General features: G+C 50.8%; 1 protein-coding gene across 1 annotated transcript; it reads right to left on the bottom strand.

The window, feature by feature from the left end:
* Window positions 1-1,806: 1,806 nt before the first annotated feature.
* On the bottom strand, window positions 1,807-16,054 carry LOC129714052 (neuroglobin-like). The gene is made up of 6 exons (XM_055663510.1): window positions 15,976-16,054; window positions 15,356-15,503; window positions 9,447-9,554; window positions 6,492-6,612; window positions 4,727-4,807; window positions 1,807-3,219 (listed from the first exon to the last, which is right to left on the bottom strand). The coding sequence occupies exons 1-6, from the start codon at window positions 16,052-16,054 to the stop codon at window positions 3,088-3,090; spliced, it is 669 nt and encodes a 222-aa protein (XP_055519485.1). The 3' UTR covers window positions 1,807-3,087.
* Between the last annotated feature and the right edge of the window lie 5,207 nt (window positions 16,055-21,261).

The following is a 21,261-nucleotide window of genomic DNA, read 5'->3' on the forward strand; positions in this document are numbered from 1 at the left end:
GAGTTTCTCCAGCACTTTTGTCTACCTTCTTCAGACTAGTTCAGTTTAGTTTATTGTCACGTGTACCGAGGTACAGTGGCAAGTGTCGCCTTATCCAGCGGAGATATGCTTACAATTAAGCCATCAACAGTTCTGCATATCTATCATCGTTACTTTTTTTTTGCATATCTCTTATTCATTAATTTGTCCTATATATCTCTGTATTTCACTGTCTATATCTCTCGTTTCCCTTTCCATATAACCATATAACCATATAACATATAACAATTACAGCACGGAAACAGGCCATCTCGGCCCTACAAGTCCATGCCGAACAATTTTTTTCCCCTTAGTCCCACCTGCCTGCACTCGTACCATAACCCTCCATTCCCTTCTCATCCATATGCCTATCCAATTTATTTTTAAATGATACCAATGAACCTGCCTCCACCACTTCCACTGGGAGATCATTCCACACCGCTACCACTCTCTGCGTAAAGAAGTTCCCCCTCATATTACCCCTAAACTTCTGTCCCTTAATTCTGAAGTCATGTCCTCTTGTTTGAATCTTCCCTATTCTCAAAGGGAAAAGCTTGTCCACATCAACTCTGTCGTTACTTTTTTTTTGTGCAAAACTCTTATTCATTAATTTGTCCTATATATCTCTGTATTTCACTGTCTATATCTCTCGTTTCCCTTTCCCCCTGACCCTCAGTCTGAAGAAGGGTCTCGACCCGAAACGTCGCCAATTCCTTTGGCTCATTAGCTGGGACCAAACCCATGGTAATGGGGGTAGCAGCAAGATAACCCCCGCGGGCGAGTGGCCGCACGGATCAATAAGTTACCCTCTCCCAAAAGAGACATTCGCGGTGAAACATTCATCCCCAGGTCTCCAAACCAAATATCTTTGCTCCAAACAAACTTCCTCCAGTTGCATTTCGCGACCGCATACCCAAAAATCTACTTGATAAAAAAAGCTACGCAAAGCGAGATTTGGACTTACAGCGTGCGTTAGTTCTGGACCTCAGTCCTGGAAGCGTCAAACATCGACTGCAGTAGAAGCGAGAGAGGCTCTGGAGAACTGGCTGACTGCTCCTGGAGACAGCGTCTAAATGGAGCTGCTAGCAACTAAAGTTCCCTCTGTATAATGGTGAGCTGGAAACGTCCCAACCCGCATCTGCAGTATTCACCCTCCCCTCTCACTCTCTCCAAAGACACCTCCCATCCCCGACGTAGGAAGTTGGCACGCCAACAGCAGAGTGAAATCGCACACAGCGTGGCCCCTTCGCAACAGGCCCTTCAGCCCAAATTGACCACCCCAACAAAAAACGTCCCATTTGCATTAGCCCCACCTGCCTGCACTCACCTCCCTGCTACCTTCGGAAACCTCTGGAGACTTTGCGCCCCACCCAAGGTTTCCGTGCGGTTCCCGGAGGTTGCAGGTGATTGCAGGAGGTTGCAGGTAGTGGAAGCAGGTAGGGAGACTGACGAAAACCTCCGGGAACCGCACGGAAACCTTGGGTGGGGCACAAAGTCTCCAGAGGTTTCCGTTCAGGTTTCCTAAGTGGGACAGGGGCATTAGATTTAGCACTCAGGGCAAAGAGAAAGAAGGGATATGGTACCAGGAATGGGATACTGATTTTGGATGATCAGCCATGATCATATTGAATGGCGGTGCAGGCTCGAAGGGCCGAATGGCCTACTCTTGCACCTATTTTCTTTGTTTCTATGTTTCTATGTTTCTATGTCAGGGTGAATAGGTCAGGAAGACACATTATTGGCAACAGAGGTGATTTGGGAGGTTTCCTTCAAGAGTGACTGCCAACTCTAATCACTACAAACTCCCACAGGCCAAATTGTTCATCTCATTCCTCACGATACAACATAACTTTATTTATGTATACACAGGAACTGCAGAAGCTGGTTTAAACCGAAGACAGACACAAAAAGTTGGAGTGACTCAGCGGGACAGGCAGCATCTCTGGAGAGAAGGAATGGGTGATGTTTCGGGTCGAGACCCTTCTACAAAGGAGGGAAATTGATCTGCCAACGGTCGTAAAACACACCAAGATACTCAAAACAATAAATTCAAGTGATAAGCGGAAAGTCCAGGATCGGGGATATGCAAAGTTTGGGGGAGGTGGCAGTCAGTCTCTGCAGATTGTGTGCAGTTTTGGACCTCTGTGTGCAGTTTTGGTCCCCTAATTTGAGGAAGGACATTCTTGCTATTGAGGGAGTGCAGCGTAGGTTTACAAGGTTAATTCCCGGGATGGCGGGACTGTCATGTGCTGAGAGAATGGAGCAGCTGGGCTTGTACACTCTGGAGTTTAGAAGGATGAGAGGAGATCTCATTGAAACATATACAATTGTTAAGGGCTTGGACACGCTAGAGGCAGGAAACATGTTCCCGATGTTGGGGGAGTCCAGAACCAGGGACCACACACACAGTTTAAGAATAAGGAGTAAGCCATTTAAAACGGAGACGAGGAAACACTTTTTCTCACAGAGAGTGGTGAGTCTGTGGAATTCTCTGCCTCTGAAGGCGGTGGAGGCAGGTTCTCTGGATGCTTTCAAGAGAGAGCTAGATAGGGTTCTTAAAAATAGCGGAGTCAGGGGATATGGGGAGAAGGCAGGAACGGGGTACTGATTGGGGATGATCCGCTGAGGGGAACTTTGCAAATCTGTGGAATTCTCTGCCACAGAAGGCAGTGGAGGCCAATTTACTGGGTATTTTCAAGAGAGAGTTAGATTTAGCTCTTAGGGCTAACGGAATCAAGGGATATATTGGGAGAAAGCAGGAACGGGGTACTGAGTTGGATGATCAGCCATGATCATATTCAATGGTGGTGCTGGCTCGGAGGGCCGAATGGCCTACTCCTGCACCTATTTTCAACATGTCTATGTTTCTATGGTTTCTAGGTAAGGAATGGGTGATGTTTCGTGTCGAGGCCCTTCTTCATTCTGTAGAAATGTCTGTGGACGGGTCTCAACCTGAAACGTCAGTCATTCCTTCTCTCCAGAGATGCTGCCTGTCCCGCTGAGTTACTCCAGCATTTTGTGTTCAATTTGACTCCGCTGTCCTGGGAGTCCTGCCTAATGCACGGCCTCTCAGATAACGTTGCGATTGGTGCTGGCGGCTGCAGCTTTCCGAGCTGAGTAGCCGGCCTGGTGGACCTTGTTTCTCTGCTCGGCCTCCTGGTAGCCTCTCTTCATTGTGCTGGTCAGGTAGTTAAACAGGCACTGTGCAAGCAAAGGCATAAAGTCAGTGATAGAGTGATAGAAACATAGAAAATAGGTGCAGGAGTAGGCCATTCGGCCCTTCGAGCCAGCACCACCATTCAATATGATCATGACTGATCATCCAACTCAGTATCCCATCCCTGCCTTTTCTCCATACCCCCTGATCCCTTTAGCCACAAGGGCCACATCTAACTCCCTCTTAAATATAGCCAATGAACTGTGGCCTCAACTACCTTCTGTGGCAGAGAATTCTACAGATTCTGTGTAAAAAATGATTTTCTCATCTCGGTCTTAAAAGTCTTCCTTAAACTGTGACTTCAGGACTTCCCCAACATCTAGAATAATCTAGCCTGTCCAACCCCTTAAGAATTTTGTAAGTTTCTATAAGATCCCCCCTCAGTCTTCTGAATTCCAATGTGTACAAGCCGAGTCTATCCAGTCTTTCCTCATATGAAAGTCATGCCATCCCAGGAATCAGTCTGGTGAACCTTCTCTGTACTCCCTCTATGGCAAGAATGTCTTTCCTCAGATTAGGGTGGAAACAGGCCCTTCGGCCTAGCCTGCCCACACCGGCCAACATGTCCCAGCTACACTAGCCCCAATTGCCTATGCTTGGCCCATAACCCTCCAAACTGGTGTTTAAGGAGGAACTGCAGATGCTGGAAAATCGAAGGTAGACTAAAGTGCTGGAGAAACTCAGCGGGTGCAGCAGCATCTATGGAGCGAAGGAAATAGGCAACGTTTCGGGACGAAACCCGAAAGGGTTTCGGCCCGAAACGTTGCCTATTTCCTAAAACAGTTCCTATTCGGCCCGAAATGTTGCCTATTTCCTTCGCTCCATAGATGCTGCTGCACTCGCTGAGTTTCTCCGGCATTTTTGTGTACCTTCCAAACCGGTCCTATCCATGTGCCTGTCTAACTGTTTCTTAAACGTTGGGATAGTCCCAGCCTCAACTACCTCATCTGGCAGCTCGTTCCATACACCCACCACTCTTTGTGTGAAAAGAGGCTGGAGTAATGGTCCGGTCCCACTTAGGAAACCTGAACGGAAACCTCTGCAGACTTTGCGCCCCACCCAAGGTTTCCATGCGGTTCCCGGAGGTTGCAGGTGGTTGCCGGAGGTTGCAGGTAGTGGAAGTAGGTAGGGAGACTGACAAAAACCTCCGGGGACCGCACGGAAACCTTGGGTGGGGCCCAAAGTCTCCAGAGGTTTCCGTTCAGGTTTCCTAAGTGGGACAGGGGCATAATTCTACACGCACTCCCAGGATCGACCCTCTTCTCCCCCCCCCACTCCCGTAACGTTCTCCCTCATATCCCTCCTCCCCCCTTCTCGTAACTCCCTCCCTCATCTCATTCACTCTCTCCACGTCCCGTAACACCCACCCCCCTCACTCACTTCGCCCCCTGGTTTAATCCCTCTCCATTTCATTAAATGGGGTAGCACGTCTGAGAGGGGCTGAGTGGTCCCGCCCTACTCCTGTTGCCCATGTTCCTGTTCAAAGCCTACCTCCCATGCATCCTCCACTTCCGCTGTCCATTGCTCCTTCAGTATTGGTTTGACCACCGCGATGAACTGCGCCCCGATGTACTGAGGAGAGACAGGAGGACAAGGCCGTTACTTAACCTGTCCCGTCCCGATAAAAAATGGCATGTTGGCCTTCATAACAAGAGGAGTTGGGTACAGGAGCAAAGAGCTCCTTGTACAGTTGTACAGGGCCCTGGTGAGACCACACATGGAGTATTGTGTGCAGTTTATGTCTCCAAATGTGTGGGAGGACCCGCTGAGTTACTCCGGCATGTGTAGCATATATAATAGCGTACATAATGGTAACTGTCACTTTACGAACTGAGTGCCAGCATGGAATGAGTCGTGTTATTATCTAATCTGTCTCGTTAATACGTGAAGTAAGTGCAGTGTGCTTTTGTAATAAATAAAGATGGCTAACCCTGGCAACAGCGTGAACTGAAAGTTGTTTCCAACTGCCTGCTAAAGGGCCTGTCCCACTTGGCTGGCATTTGCGTGTCACGCAGGTGGTGTGCGAAGATTTTGTACATCACTTCTTTTTCGTTTGTGTGGCGTGCACAGCCTAAAGTCGTTGGACAACTTGTTCTATTTGATCTTCCGTTTGTGCAAGTCGAGTTGATTGCATTAGTCGAAACAGTGAAGGTTGCAATCTTCCATCCCCTTGTACAACACAAAACCTTGCGACTGCCAGTGGCATCGCACACCATTCGTGTGCAATGCGCGTATCATGTGCGTGTCACATCGAGACGCGTAAATGATGTCACGTAAATTACACGCAACTGACAGCTAAGTGGGACAGGCCCTTAACGCCCAAATATCTTCCGCCCCGGTTCTGTATTTTTTTAAAATTATTTAAAAAATAAATATTTTTATTAGAAGCAAACATGTTATGGTAAATATAGTTACATATTATAGTAAGAACTTTTCATGTACATAAATCAAACATTATTAAAATTTTCAATTGAGGATTGTTTCTGCTTCTACTTTTTTTTATATAGATAGAAAGAGAGAGGGGAAAAAAAGAATTACAAATGTCAAAAAAGAATAAAAGGTGGAATGAATGACTAATAATAGGTCATTGATGATATGATATGCCATTTATTGTCACTATACATGTACAGTGAAATTGAAAGCTGCTCGTACTCAGTGCATACATATAATTTAGTACAAAAAAACAAGAAACAGAAAAACAAAAAACAGAAGGGAGAAAGGGGGGGGGGGGGGGGGGGGGGGGGGGGGAATAGGTGCACAATTCTGCGGCGCTATATACATATATACAGATGGAAGTCCGGGTGTTGGGCTGTGAAGTCAGTGCATGTGTGAATTTGAATTAAGAGTAGTTATAATTTTCGGAAAGCAACTATTTCTGAGTCTATTTGTCCTGGATTTGATGCACCTATAGCGCCTTCCAGAGGGCAGCAGGTCGAACAGTCCAAACGCAGGATGGGAGCTGTCTTTGATGATATTCTTTGCCCTGCTAAGGCAACGGGAGGTGTAGATATCCATCAGGGAGGGGAGAGGGCAACCAATGATCTTCTGCGCTGTCCTAGTTACCCTCTGAAGCCTCTCCCTGTCTGCCATGGGGCAGCTGCCCATAGGTTCGTAGATTATAACTTTTCATCTAATCCTGAGTTCAAGCTTCAGTTGGGTTTCTGTGCCGAGACAATCTATCCCTTCAAATAGTTAATGAATGGGGACCATATTTTAACAAAAAAGTTCTGTGGTTTTTAACACCGACCAGACTTACCGGGTAGTATTTGGGTGGGGCATTGTAACGGCAATGGCTGCACCCAAGGTGAAAGGCAAGCTGCTCCAACTTGTCTTCCTGATCCAGTCGTGCCACACTCTTCTCAATGAAGGACATCACCCTGCATCAGGAGAGGCAAGGTACATGTAACAAACCCACCCCCTCAATCTCCAACCTTCCCCCCCCCCCCCCATCTCTTCCCTGTCACCCACCTGAATTCTCTGCCTCAGAAGGTAGTTGAGGCCACAGTTCATTGGCTATATTTAAGAGGGAGTTAGATGTGGCTAAAGGGATCAGGGGGTATGGAGAGAAGGCAGGTACAGGATACTGAGTTGGATGATCATATTGCCGTGATCATATTGAACGGCGGTGCAGGCTCGAAGGGCCGAATGGCCTCCTCCTGCACCTATTTTCTATGTTTCTATGTAATACACCCTTCCCCCTCCCTCTCCCACATGTCTCACTGCCCCCTTCCTCCCCCTCTCTTCCCTCAGCTTTGGACTGTTCGACCTGCTGCCCTCTGGAAGGCGCTATAGGTGCATCAAATCCAGGACAAATAGACTCAGAAATAGTTGCTTTCCGAGAATTATAACTACTCTTAATTCAAATTCACACATGCACTGACTCCACTGCCCAACACCCGGACTTCCATCTGTATATATGTATATATGTATGTAGCGCCGCAGAATTGTGCACCTATCCCCCCCCCCCCCTTCTCCCTTCTGTTTTTGTTTTTCTATTTCTTGTTTTTTGTGCTAAATTGTATGTATGCACTGAGTACGAGCAGCTTTCAGTTTCACTGTACATGTATAGTGACAATAAATAGCATATGTATATCTATTAATTCACACCGACTTTTTCTCCCCCACCCTCCCTCTCCCCCCCCCCCCCCCCCCCCCACCACCCCCCACTAGTGTAGAATGGGGCATGTTTGTCAGTGTGGGCAACACTGTATGTATGACTATAAGCCAGTCTCCACTAATCAGTTCAAGAAGGAACTGCAGATGCTGGAAAATCGAAGGTAGGCAAAAGTGCTGGAGAGACTCAGCAGGTGAGGCAGCATCCATGGAGCGAAGGAAATAGGCAACGTTTCGTCCCGAAACGTTGCCTATTTCCTTCGCTCCATGGATGCTGCCCCACCCGCTGAGTTTCTCCAGCATTTTTGTCCACTAATCAGTTCTATGCAACAGAAGGGACATAAAATGCTGGAGTAACTCAGCGGGTTAGGCAACATCTTTGGAGAACATGGATTAGTGATGTTTCGGGGCGGGACCCTTCTTTGGCCTTCAGTCTGAAGAAGGCACCTGACCCAAAACGTCATCTACCTGTGTTCTCCAGAGTTGATGTGTTACTCCCAGCATTTTGCGTCTATTTTTTGTTGTTACATAGAAACTAGGTGCAGGAGTAGGCCATTCGGCCCTTTGAGCCAGCACCGGCATTCATTGTGTTCATGGCTGATCGTCCCTACCAATAACCCGTGCCTGCCTTCTCCCCATATCCCTTGACTCCACCAGCCCCTAGAGCTCTATCTAACTCTCTCTTAAATCCATCCAGTGACTTGGCCTCCACTGCCCTCTGTGGCAGGGAATTCCATAAATTCACAACTCTCTGGGTGAAAAAGTTTTTTTTCACCTCAGTCTTAAATGACCATTTATTCTAAGACTGTGTGGCCCCTGGTTCTGGACTCGCCCAACATTGGGAACATTTGTCCTGCATCGAGCTTGTCCAGTCCTTTTATAATTTAATATGTTTCTATAAGATCCCCCCAGTGGCCTCACCCGCTGAGTTTCTCCAGCATTTTTATCTATCACCCATTGCAAGTATTGAGAAATGAAGGTTGTTTAGAAAAGACAGTCATACCTGATTGACATTAATGTATTTACTGCAATTCCAGGAAGGATTAGCGTAGTGAAACTTGGAACGGGTTTTTCTAGAGTCTACAGTGTGGAAACAGGCTTTTCGACCCAACTTGCCCACGCCAACCAACATGCCCCATCTACACTAGTCCCACCTGCTCGCGTTTGGTCTATGGTTTGGTCTCTAAACTTGTCCTATCCATGAATCTGTCTAAATGTTTCATAAACCTTGTGATAGTCTCTACCTCCTCCGGCAGCTCGTTCCATACACCCACCACCCTTGTGAGTGTTTGGAACCTTCCTAGAGACATGGAGCATGGATAGAGGCCCTTTGGCCCAACAGCCCAGCTAACCATACTATCCCGCCCCTACCAACCCCTCCCCGCCTGCTCCCCCTCCCCCCCCCCCACTCCCCCTTCTCCCCACCCCTCTCCCTTCCCCCCACCCCTCCCCCTTCCCCCCACCCCTCCCCCTTCTCCCCACCCCTCCCCCCTTCTCCCCCTCCCCTCCCCCCCCTTCTCCCCACCCCTCCCCCTTCTCCCCCTCCCCTCCCCCTTCTCCCCACCCCTCCCCCTTCTCCCCCCCCCCCCCCCCCCCCCCCCCCCCCCCCCCCCCCCCCCCCCCCCCCCCCCCCCCCCCCCCCCCCCCCCCCTCCCCCCCCCCCCCCCCCCTCCCCCCCCCCCCCCCCCCCCCCCCCCCCACCCCCCCCCCCCCCCCCCCCCCCCCCCCCCCCCCCCCCCCCCCCCCCCCCTCCCCCTCCCCCCCCCCTCCCCCTTCCCCCCCCCCCTCCCCCTTCTCCCCACCCCCTCCCCCTTCCTCTCCCCACCCCTCCCCCTTCTTCCCACCCCTCCCCCTTCTCTCCACCCCCCCCCCCCTTCTCCCCCCCCCCTCCCCCTTCCCCCCCCCCTCCCCCCTTCTCCCCACCCCCTCCCCTCTCTCCCCCACCCCTCCCCCTTCTCTCCACCCCTCTCCCTCTTCTCCCCCTCCCTCCCCTTCTACCCCCACTGCTCCACCCTTCTCTCTCCTTACCCCTGTGTTCCCCCTCCTCTCCCCCTCCCCCCCCCTCCCCCCATCTCCCCATCCCCCCCCCCCCTCTCACCGCAGCCCGTGTGATTGCAGCTCCTTGCTCATCTTCAGCTGTTGCAGATCATCGATGTCGCTGAACAGGAAGAAGACGTCCTTGCACTCGGGGTGGGTCTCAAACAGCCTGCAGGGGGGCAGGGGGCAAGGGTCAGGGTCAGGGTCCAAGTCCGCCCCCAGCCAGTCCCATAACTGGTTACCACTGTTACCCCTGCCCAGCCCGGGTGTTGCCCCAACCCCAGTGAGAGTACCTCCTCCGTGCCCCCCCCCCCCCCCCCCGGCAGCCTCGGGCACTGATCCCCATTGCCCCCTCCCCCCCCCCCCCCCCCCCATACCCCAGGCACTGTTGCCCCTGTGCCCCGCATTCTGCCTCCAGTGTGGGAGGAAACCGGAGCACCCGGAGAAAACCCACGCAGGTCACGGGGAGAACGTGCAAACTCCGTACCGACAGGGCCCGTAGTCAGGATCGAACTTGGATCTCGGGCGCTGCTAACGCTATAAGGCAGCATCTCTACCTATTGCCGCCAATCTTTTCAAAGCCATAATTGTACCGGGTTCTGACTGAAGAAGGGTCTCGACCCGAAACGTCACCCATTCCTTCTCTCCAGAGATGCTGCCTGTCCCGCTGAGTTACTCCAGCATCTTCGGTTTAAACCAGCATCTGCAGTTCCTTCCCCCACATTGTACCTGATTCCATAGTTTCCCCTGGCAGATATTCTCTGCATGAACAATTTGCATCTGGTGGCAGTCAAATCTCTATCCACTCACCTTAAACCTGTGCCCTCTAGTTTTAGAATCCTCTCGCCTGGAAAATAAACCGCGATCGTTCACTTGATCCAAGCCCCTCGCGATCTTATACACTTGAGGGCATTTCTAGCTTCAGGTTCCTGGGAGTCAACATCTCCGATGACCTCTCTTGGACCCACAATACCTGTACTCTGATCAAGAAGGCTCATCAGCGTCTCTTCTTCCTGAGGAGACTGAAGAAGGTCCATCTGTCTCCTCAGATCCTGGTGAACTTCTACCGCTGCACCATCGAGAGCATCCTTACCAACTGCATCACAGTATGGTATGGCAACTGCTCTGTCTCCGACCGGAAGGCATTGCAGAGGGTGGTGAAAATTGCCCAACGCATCACCGGTTCCTCGCTCTCCTCCATTGAGTCTGTCCAAAGCAAGCGCTGTCTGCGGAGGGCGCTCAGCATCGCCAAGGACTGCTCTCACCCCAACCATGGACTGTTTACCCTACTACCATCCGGGAGGCGCTACAGGTCTCTCCGTTGCCGAACCAGCAGGTCCAGGAACAGCTTCTTCCCGGCGACTGTCACTCTACTCAACAACGTACCTCGGTGACTGCCAATCACCACCCCCCCCGGACACTTATTATTATTTATTCAAATCATTTGCTATGTCGCTCTTCCAGGGAGATGCTAAATGCATTTCGTTGTCTCTGTACTGTACACTGACAATGACAATTAAAATTGAATCTGAATCTGAATCTCTCAGCCTCCTCTGCTCCAAAGAAGCAAGTCCCAACATCTCCCTATAACTCAGGCCCAGGCAACGTCTGGATAAGTTCTTCTGAACCCTTTCCAAATTACCGTCGTCCTTCCTGTAACCATAACTGCTCACAGTTCTCCAAATGTTTAAGAAGGAACTGCAGATGCTGGAAAATCGAAGGTAGACAAAAATTCTGGAGAAACTCAGCGGGTGCAGCAGCATCTATGGAGCGAAGGAATGGGCGACGTTTCGGGTCGAGACCCTTCCTCAGGCAGAACATGGTACAATTGTGACTCCTTCAGGCTGATGTGAGGGTTTGGGGGGGGGGGGGGTGTGGGAAGAAGAAAGGAAGATGTGGAGACAGTGGGCTGAGGGAGAGCTGGGAAGGGGAGGAGAAAGCAAGGACTACCTGAAATTGGAGAAGTCAATGTTCATGCCACTAGGGTGCAGACTGCCCAAGCGGAATATGAGGTGCTGCTCCTCCAATTTACGGTGGTCCTCTCTCTGACCATGGAGGAGGCCCAGGACAGAAAGGTCGGATTCGGAGGGGGAGTTGAAGTGCTGAGCCACCGGGAGATCAGGTTGGTTATTGTGGACCGAGCGGAGGTGTTGGGCGAAGTGATCGCCAAGCCTACGCTTGGTCTCACCGATGTAGAGCAGCTGACATCTAGAGCAGCCGATGCAATAGATGAGGTTGGAGGAGGTGCAGGTGAACCTCTGTCGCACCTGGGAAGACTCCAAATGTTGGCTCACCAGTGACTTGTACAGAAGCATCATGGACTCCCAACTGTTGCACTGAGTACCCTTCCTAATTAAGGCAAATAGACCAGTTCTGGTCTCTTCCCATCGCCAGTTCACCAGCCCCCCCCCCCCCCCCCCCCCCCCCCCCCTACTCTCAGTCTGAAGAAGAGTTCCGACCCTTCCCAAAGAGTTGTGAATTTGTGGAATTCCCTGCCGCAGAGGGCAGTGGAGGCCAAGTCACTGGATGGATTTAAGAGAGAGTTAGATAGAGCTCTAGGGGCTAGTGGAATCAAGAGATATGGGGAGAAGGCAGGCACGGGTTATTGATAGGGGATGATCAATGAATGGCGGTGCTGGCTCGAAGGGCCGAATGGCCTCCTCCTGAACCTATTTTCTATGTTTCTATGTTTCTATGTTTCTATGACCCGAAACGTCACCCATTCCTTCTCTCCAGACAGAGACACTCCCTGACCCGCTGAGTTACTCCAGCACTTTGCGTCCTTCCTCAGTATAAACCAGCATCTGCGGTTCCTTCCCACAGCAACGGAACAGGCCCTTCAGCCCACAATGTCTGTGCCGAACACGGTGACAAGATAAACGGATCTCCACTGTCTGCTCTTGGTCCATATCCCACATTCATTCACTGGATGGAAAATGATAATTCAAACTGGAAAACCGTGGCAGAAAATAAGATGACAGTTTGAAGGACAAAATTATGTTTTAGTATTTAGTTTAGTTTAAAGATACAGCGCGTAAACAGGCCCTTCGGCCCACATAGTCCGGACTAACCAGCGATCCCCGCACACTAACACTATCCTACACACACTAGGGACAATTTGCATTTATACCAAGCCATTAACCTACAAATCTGTTCGTCTTTGGAGCATGAGAGGAAACCGGAGCACCCGGAGAGAACCCACACAGGTCACGGGGAGAACGTATAAACTCCGTCCAGACAGCACCCGTGGTCAGGATCGAACCCGGGTCTCTGGCGCTGTAAGATATCGCTCTATCGCTATGCCACCGTGCCGCCCCAAATGTGATATATCGGCATTGTAAAAGTGGTGACAAAGGGAACTGCAGATGCTGGGTTATGTCGAAGATGGTCACAAAATTAATAGAGTAACTCAGCGGTTCAGGCAGCATCTCTGGAGAAAAGGAATAGGTGACGTTTCGGGTCGGGACCCTTCTTCACACTGAGTTTGAGTTTGGTGTATTGTCACGTGTACCGAGGTACAATGAAAAGCGTTGGTTGTATGCTAACCAGTCAGCGGAAAGACAACACATGATTTCTATCATTTTACAGTGTATAGATATATGACAAAAAAAAACGTTTAGTACAAGGTAAAGCCAGCAAAGTCCAATCCCAGATAGTCCGAGGGTCACCAAAGAGGTAGATTTCCAAAACCAGGGGCCACACACACAGTTTAAGAATAAGGGGTAACCCATTTAGAACGGAGACGAGGAAACATTTTTTTCTCACAGAGAGTGGTGAGTCTGTGGAATTCTCTGCCTCGGAGGGCGGTGGAGGCCGGTTCTCTGGATGCTTTACTTTAGATATACAGCCTGGTAACAGGCCCTTCGACCCATCAGTTCGATCCTGACTACGGGTGCTGTCTGTATGGAGTTGGCACGTTCTCCCTGTAACTACATGGGTTTTTCCCGGGTGCTCCGGTTTCATCCCACACTCCAAAAATGTACTGGTTTGTGGGTTACTGCAGAAGTTTGTGGGTTACTGTACTGGAGGCAGGTTCTCTGGATGCTTTCAAGAGAGAGCTAGATAGGGCTCTTAAAAATAGCGGAGTCAGGGGATATGGGGGAGAAGGCAGGAACGGGGTACTGATTGGGGATGATCAGCCATGATCACATTGAATGGCGGTGCTGGCTCGAAGGGCCAAATGGTCTACTCCTGCACCTATTGTCTATTGTCTATTGTCTATTGTCTATAGCAGCCCAGCAGTGCTCTCTAGTTATGGTAGGATGGTTCAGTTGCCGGATGCCCCCGTAGCAGTCACGGGGGGGCTGGAAACTGGAAGTATCACGAGCTAATTCTGCTACCACCATCATCTATTGCAACAAGTGATGGCTCCCACTGATGACAGAGAGGCCAACATTTGTAACATGGAAGGTGGACTCGAAAAGATGATAAAGGGGAGAGAGAACCGGGACCATTGTTGCTTTCTGCATATCTTGCCTTCATTTGTGTCTATGTACCGTCTATATCTCTGGTTCCCCTGCCCCCTGACTCTCAGTCTGAAGAAGGGTCGAAACATCACCCATTCCTTCTCTCCAGCGATGTTGCCTGTCCCGCTGAGTTACTACAGCTTTATTGTGGCTGCCTTCATAATTTCCAATGTTTGCAGGAGGTATAAATATTTATAAACATGTTATAAATACATATAATTTTTTTATGATAAGTTATAAATATGTTATAAATATTTCCCCAGTATTAATGCCAAGGATAAACATTTTATTTTGGATCCCGACCAAGTTTCTGTGCAAACCCTAGTTGTACTCACAAATTATGCGGGGAAGGTTTGTTATCTTTCATTCCGGTTTCGAGATTCGCAGAAGGCGATTAATGATTTGTGACATGTTGCTTCACCAGACACTCGAATTAAGAGCCGACAACTGAATTATGGAAAGGTTTATCGGGGCAATCAGTGTCACCGTTTATAGTAAATGTTATTGTGCGCAGCGGTAGAGTTGCTGCCTTACAGCGCTTGCAGCGCCGGAGACCCGGACTTCATCCCGACTATGGGTGGGGGGTGAGGGACATGGGGAGGGGGGTGGGGGAGATGAGTGGGGAGACGGCAGGGGGGTTTAAAGTGGGGTGAGTGGAGGGGAGGATGAGGAGGAGGGGGGTGGGGTGGGGAGAGGGAGGGGGGGGGGTGGAGGAGGGTGGGGGAGGGGGCGGAGATGGGGAGAGGGAAATGGGGGAGGGGGGTTGGGGAGAGGGGTGGGGGGAGGGGGTAGAGAGAGGGGCGGGGGGATGGGGGAGGAGGAATGGGGAGAGAAGTGGGAGAGAGAGGGGTGGGGGAGATGGGGAGAGGAGTGGGGAGAGGGGTAGGGGAGATGGGAGGGGTTGGGTTTAAAGTGGGGTGAGGGAGGGGGCGGATGAGGAGGGAGGGGGTGGGGGGAGGGATGGGGAGAGGGGAGGGGCGGAGATGGGGGAGAGGGAAATGGGGAGAGGGGTGGGGGAGAGAGTGGGGAGAGAGGGGTTAAAGGGAGAGGGAGGGGAGGATGAGAGGGGTAGAGAGAGAGGAGAGGGGGATGGGGGAGAGAGGGGTGGGGACATGGGGAGATAGGGGGGTGGGGAGATGGGGGGGTGGGATGGGAGAGGAGGGGGATGGGGGGAGTGGGGGAGAGGAGGTGAGGGGATGGGGGAGAGGAGTGGGTGAGAGAGGGGAGGGAGATGGGGAGAGAAGTGGGGAGAGAAGTGGGGACGGGGGTGGGGAGAGGGAGATGGAGAGAGGGGACGGGGAAAGGGGTTGGAGAGAGGGGTAGGGGAGATGGGGGAGGTTGGGGAGGGGTGGGGAGACGGCAGGAGGGGGATGGGGAAAGGTGGGGAGAGAGGGGTGAGGGGATGGGGGAGAGAGTGGGGGACGGCAGGGGGTTTAAAGTGGGGTGAGGAGGGGGGGGGATGAGGAGGAGGGAGGGGGGGGGGGGTGCCGAGTGGCGCCGGTACCTGATGAACATGATCACTCCAACCCTGGCGATGTCTTGTTGAAGGACGTCCCAGGACGCCCGGAGCAGCTGCTTCTGCCGCCCGCTGAGCCCCGGGACCTCGGCCGGCCCCGACCCCCTCCCCAAGCTCCAGGACCCCGGCCCCGGGACTGCCCGCCCCGTCCCCCGCCCCGGACAGCGCGCAACCCATCCTCCCCGAGCCCACTGCCGGAGCCCCACCGACCATCCACCGCCCCTCCCCGGGACCCGCACCCTCCCTGTCTCTCCTTCTCCCCCTCCCTCTGTCCCCCTCTCTGTCTCTCTGTCACCCTCTCTGTCACCCCTCTCTGTCTCTCCCTCCTTGTCTCTCCCTCCTTGTCTCTCCCTCTCTGTCACCCTCTCTGTCACCTTCTCTGTCTCTCCCTCCTTGTCTCTCCCTCCTTGTCTCTCCCACCTTGTCTCTCCCTCTCTGTCACCCTCTCTGTCACCTCTCTGTCTCTCTCTCTGTCTCTTCCTCTCTCTCTACCTCTGTCTCTCCCTCTCTCTCCCTCTCTGTCACCCTCTCCCTCTCTCCCCTCTCCCTCCCTTGTCTCTCCCTCTCTGTCTCTCCCACTCTCTCTACCTCTGTCCCCCTCTCTCTACCTCTGTCCCGCCCGCTAAGGTCGCGGCTCCTGGACTGGGTGCCGGCGCTCGGTAGCGCGGAGACTGAGAGCAGTAGCATCAGCACCAGAGCAGGGAGGAAGGGGGGGGGGGGGGGGGGGGCGGCGAGGGGAAAGAGGGGGAGAGGGAGGGGGGGGGATAGAGAGAGAGCGGAGAGGCTGAGATGGACAGAGAGGGAGGGGGAGAGGGAGGGATGGAGAGAAGGAGGGAGGGGAGATGGAGGGAGAGAGGGAGGGTGAGAGGGACAGAGAGGGAGAGAGGGAGGGTGAGAGGGACAGAGAGAGAGGGAGAGATGGAGAGAAGGAGAGAAGGAGAGAGATGGAGATGGGGAGAGAGGGAGAGAAGGAGAGAGACGGAGTTAGGGAGAGAGAGGGAGAGATGGAGAGAAGAAGGGAGGGAGGGAGAAGGTTGTGGAGCTAAAGCCAGTGGATATATTTAAGACCGAGATAGATAGATTCTTGATCAGTGCAGGTGTCACAGGTTATGGGGAGGAGGCAGGAGAATGGGGTTAGGAGGGAGAGATAGATCAGCCATGATTGAATGGCAGAGTAGACTTGATGGGCCGAGTGGCCTAATTCTACGCCTATTCCTTATGATCTAATGGGGTTCTCACTGACAATATTACTGAGAAGAGGAGACTGTGACTGTTCTGGCCAGGAGGTCATTGTCTGAAAAACTCCTGTTGTTTACTAGATTATCCATTGGGTGTGAACCATGTGGGTGGCACGGTGGCCCAGCGGTAGAGTTGCTGCCTCACAGAGCCAGAGACCCGGGTTCGATCCTGACCTCCTGTGCTGTCTGTACGGGGAATACCCACTTAGGAAACCTGAACGGAAACCTCTGGAGACTTTGCGCCCGAACTCGGGTGCTGTCTGTGTGGAGTTTGCATGTACTCACTGTGACCGTCTGGGTTTTCTCCAGGTGCTCCACATCCCAAAGACATGCAGGTTTGTAGGTTAATCGCCCTTTCTAAAGGATAGACCGCCTCAATAAGATCACCTCTATACCATAATATGTATCCCTCCATTCCCTGCATATTTAAGATTCAAGATTTAAGAGTTTATTGGCATGTGTCCCAGATAGGACAGTGAATTTCTTGCTTTGCTTCAGCACAATGAGGGGGAAAGAAAAAAAGTAGGCACAAATAAATACAGAAGAGAACTGACCACTGTTGTATAACGTTAGTACCTCCACCAATGTCTCCTAATCTGAGGAAATGGTCTCCTAATCTGAGGAAATACATTCTTGCCGAAGAGGGAGTACAGAGAAGGTTCACCAGACTGATTCCTGGGATGTCAGGACTTTCATATGAAGAAAGTCTGGATAGACTCGGCTTGTACTCGCTAGAATTTAGAAGATTGAGGGGGGATCTTATAGAAACTTACAAACTTCTTAAGGGGTTGGACAGGCTAGATGCAGGAAGATTGTTCCCGATGTTGGGGAAGTCCAGAACAAGGGGTCACACAGTTTAAGGATAAAGGGGAAGTCTTTTCGGACCGAGATGAGAATTTTTTTTCACACAGAGAGTGGTGAATCTGTGGAATTCTCTGCCACAGAAGGTAGTCGAGGCCACAGTTCATTGGCTATATTTAAGAGGGAGTTAGATGTGGCCCTTGTGGCTAAAGGGATCAGGGGGTATGGAGAGAAGGCAGGTACAGGATACTGAGTTGGATGATCAGCCATGATCATATTGAATGGCGGTGCAGGCTCGAAGGGCCGAATGGCCTCCTCCTGCACCTATTGTCTATGTTTCTAATGTAAAACACTTTGACCAACGAGGGATGTTTTTTAAATGTGCTGTGTAAATAAAAGTGACTTGACTTAACTTGACTTGATCAGTGTGACCATATGCCGATGAATATCTATATATATATATACACACACACACATAAATAAACAGATGAAGTGCAATGGGCTATTGATGATCAGAGTTTTGTTTGAGTTGAGTTTAATAGTCTGATGGCTGTGGGGAAGCGGCTATTCCTGAACCTGGACGTTGCTGGATTTCAGGCTCCTGTACCTTCTACCTGAAGGCAGCGGGGAGATAGATGAGTGGTTGGTCCAAATGCCTATCCAAGGTTACACAAAAAAGCTGGAGACAGTCAGCGGGTGCAGCAGCATCTATGGAGCGAAGGAAATAGGCAACGTTTCGGGCCGAAACCCTTCTTCAGACCTATCCAAAATGGGCTTAAATCTCTGTAGCTGGGAGGCAGTGGCTCTGCCCGGCCGCAGCGCCACAGTGGATCACGCCAGGCTGCAGCAGGGGCTGCCATCTCTTTGTTGTGATAGAATCACCCCCGCACATCCATCGACAGAAGATGACGATGGGACAGGGAGTAATTTGGCAGACAGACAGACAGCCTGGGGAGGATGGTAGGACGGTAGACGGAGCCAGCCACTCAGTAGAAGAAAATGAAATTCCCTATGACAAGGGACATCGAAATGAATCACAGAATGACTTGTGAGATGAAACGGGCTGAGAGACCGCCACTGTGGAGGAAGGAACTGGTTTACACCGAAGATGTACACAACAAGCTGGGGTAACTCAGCGGGACAGGCAGCATCTCTGGAGGGAAAGAAGGGTCTCGACCCGAAACGTCACCCATTCCTTCTCTCCACAGATGCTGCATGCTGCACAGAGTTGACGTGGAAAAGCTTTTCCCACTGAGAGTAGGGAAGATTCAAACAAGGGGACATGACATGAGAATTAAGGGACTGAAGTTTAGGGGTAACATGAGGGGGAACTTCTTTACTCAGAGAGTGGTAGCTGTGTGGAATGAGCTTCCAGTGAAGGTGGTGGAGGCAGGTTCGTTTTTATCATTTAAAAATAAATTGGATATTTATATGGATGGGAAGGGAATGGAGGGTTATGGTCTGAGCGCAGTTATATGGGACTAGAGGAGATTATGTGTTCGGCACGGACTAGAAGGGTCGAGATGGCCTGTTTCCGTGCTGTAATTGTTATATGGTTATATAGTTATATGTCCCGCTGAGTTACTCCAGCTTTTTGCGCCTGTCTTCTGAGAGACTGTCACTAATGATGTTATCTGCGTTTTACAGCGAAACCCTTCTGGAGTCATAACCATAAAATAAAAAGCTGCCTTCATCTTCTGGAACATCAACAAGGCAATTAAGATAACGAGGTCTAGCTGTTTGCGAGTATTGAGTTTTATTTTTGTTAAACCGCTCTCCAAAGAGCAGCAAACGCTGTTGATTTTTTGATTTTGGTTTCAGTATTTGTTTTGGAGATACAGGCCCTTCGGCCCACCGAGTCCGCGCCGACCCCCGCACGCCAGCACCATCCTACGCCCACTGGGGATAATTTACGATTTTTTAAAAACCAAAACTAATTAACCTCGGCAAACCTGTACGTCTTTGGAGTGTGGGGGGGAAACCGGAGCACCCGGAGAAAAACCTCGCGGTCACTGGGAGAATGTACAAACTCCGTACATACAGCGCCCGTAGTCAGGATCGAACGCGGGTCTTTGGCGCTGTGAGGCAGCAACTCTACCGCTGAGCCACCCCTGATTCTGTCTCCTGTTGTGGTGATGTAGGTCTGACTGAGGGAGGGGGGTCTGTTCTGGGCTGGGGGGGGGGGGGGGGGGGGGGAGATATTGACGTTATTCGCGAGGGCCATAAGTGATAGGAGCAGAATTAGGCCATTCGGCCCATCAGGTCTACTCCGCCATTCAACCATGGCTGATCTATCTCTCCCTCCTAACCCCATTCTCCTGCCTTCTCCCCATAACCCCTGACACCCGCACTAATCAACAATCTATCTATCTCTGCCTTAAAAAATACCCATTACCTTGGCCTCTACAGCCGTCTGTGGCAATTAATTCCACAGATTCACAGGGACGGGATAGTTCCCCGAACTAAACATCGGCATAAACCGGGAGTGGGGCCGTCACATTGTCTTGAGGTGGGACCGAGCTCACACTGAATCACCTGCCGACCTTGTCAAGTCCCAGTCTAAACCTCCACACAGATCCACTCAGAAGCATTGAGAGCAACAAGTGCAAAAATTAAACTGCAATTTACTTGCGTTCCGCAGGAATAATGGGATTTTATTTTTGCCTTGAGGTGATTTCATTTTTCTGCCGAGTTTTTAAAATCCATAATCCTTCGAAATTACTTTCATCAGCCACCAGAATAAGCCCTTGGAATGGAGTGTTGGCTCCAATACTAATTGAGGTCACATCTCAAAACACACGACTCACTCGCTGCCCCGAGTCCAGTAACATGTGATCACATGTTCAGTAACAAATTTCAAATTCAAATTTCAAATTCAAATTTCAAATTTAAATTCAAATTCAAATTTCAAATTTCAAATTTCAAATTCTCATTTATTGTCTCATGCTCCCGTGTCCAGTAACATGTGATCGCATGTCCATTAACACGCTATCCCATGTCCAGTAACATGTGATCACATGTTACTAGAGTTTAGAAGGATGAGGGGGCATCTTATAGAAACATATAAAATTATAAAAGGACTGGACAAGCTAGATGCAGGAAAAATGTTCCCAATGTTGGGCGAGTCCAGAACCAGGGGCCACACACAGTCTTAGAATAAAGGGGAGGTCATTTAAGACTGAGGTGAGAAAAAACGTTTTCACCCAGAGAGTTGTGAATTTGTGGAATTCCCTGCCACAGAGGGCAGTGGAGGCCAAGTCACTGGATGGATTTAAGAGAGAGTTAGATAGAGCTCTAGGGGCTAGTGGAGTCAAGGAATATGGGGAGAAGGCAGGCACAGGTTATTGATAGGGGACGATCAGCCACGATCATAATGAATGGCAGTGCTGGCTCGAAGGGCCGAATGGCCTCCTCCTGCACATATTTTCTATGTTTCGATGTATAGAATAGAATAGAATGCCTTTAATTGTCATTCAAACAGCTTGGTTTGAACGAAACTGCATTTCGTTCAAACCAAGGGGTTGCTGGTCGGGCCTTGGTGGGCCGAAGGGCCTGTTTCCGTGCTGTATCTTGACACCACGCTCGCCAAACTCACCCTGACCAGCGGCGACAACACGGCAACAATCCCCATCTATAAAAGTTTTTCATTGTACCTCGGTACACGTAACAATAATCTAAACTGCACTAAAACCTGGTGACTCAATCACATTTTAGTTTAGAGATGCAGCGCAGAATAAGTTTCTTGGCACACTAACGCTATCCTACATACACAAAACTGTAAGTACTTTGTCTTTTTCGCGGTGATAAAGGAGGGGGGGAGGTTCGAGTCTCAGGGCGACTGTTCAAACCAAAGAT

This window comes from Leucoraja erinacea, chromosome 38 (assembly GCF_028641065.1).
Source record: "Leucoraja erinacea ecotype New England chromosome 38, Leri_hhj_1, whole genome shotgun sequence".
Taxonomy (NCBI): domain Eukaryota; kingdom Metazoa; phylum Chordata; class Chondrichthyes; order Rajiformes; family Rajidae; genus Leucoraja; species Leucoraja erinaceus.

What these genes read in the sequence shown, in the direction of transcription:
- LOC129714052 (XM_055663510.1), bottom strand. Translation starts at nt 16,054, where the DNA reads ATGCTACTGCTCTCAGTCTCCGCGCTACCGAGCGCCGGCACCCAGTCC. An exon ending in CCTTAGCGGGCGGGACAGAG is followed by an intron (nt 15,504 to 15,975) that starts GTAGAGAGAGGG and finishes CGGGGCGGGCAG; the next exon opens with TCCCGGGGCCGGGGTCCTGG. An exon ending in AAGTGGAGGATGCATGGGAG is followed by an intron (nt 3,220 to 4,726) that starts GTAGGCTTTGAA and finishes TTGCTTGCACAG; the next exon opens with TGCCTGTTTAACTACCTGAC.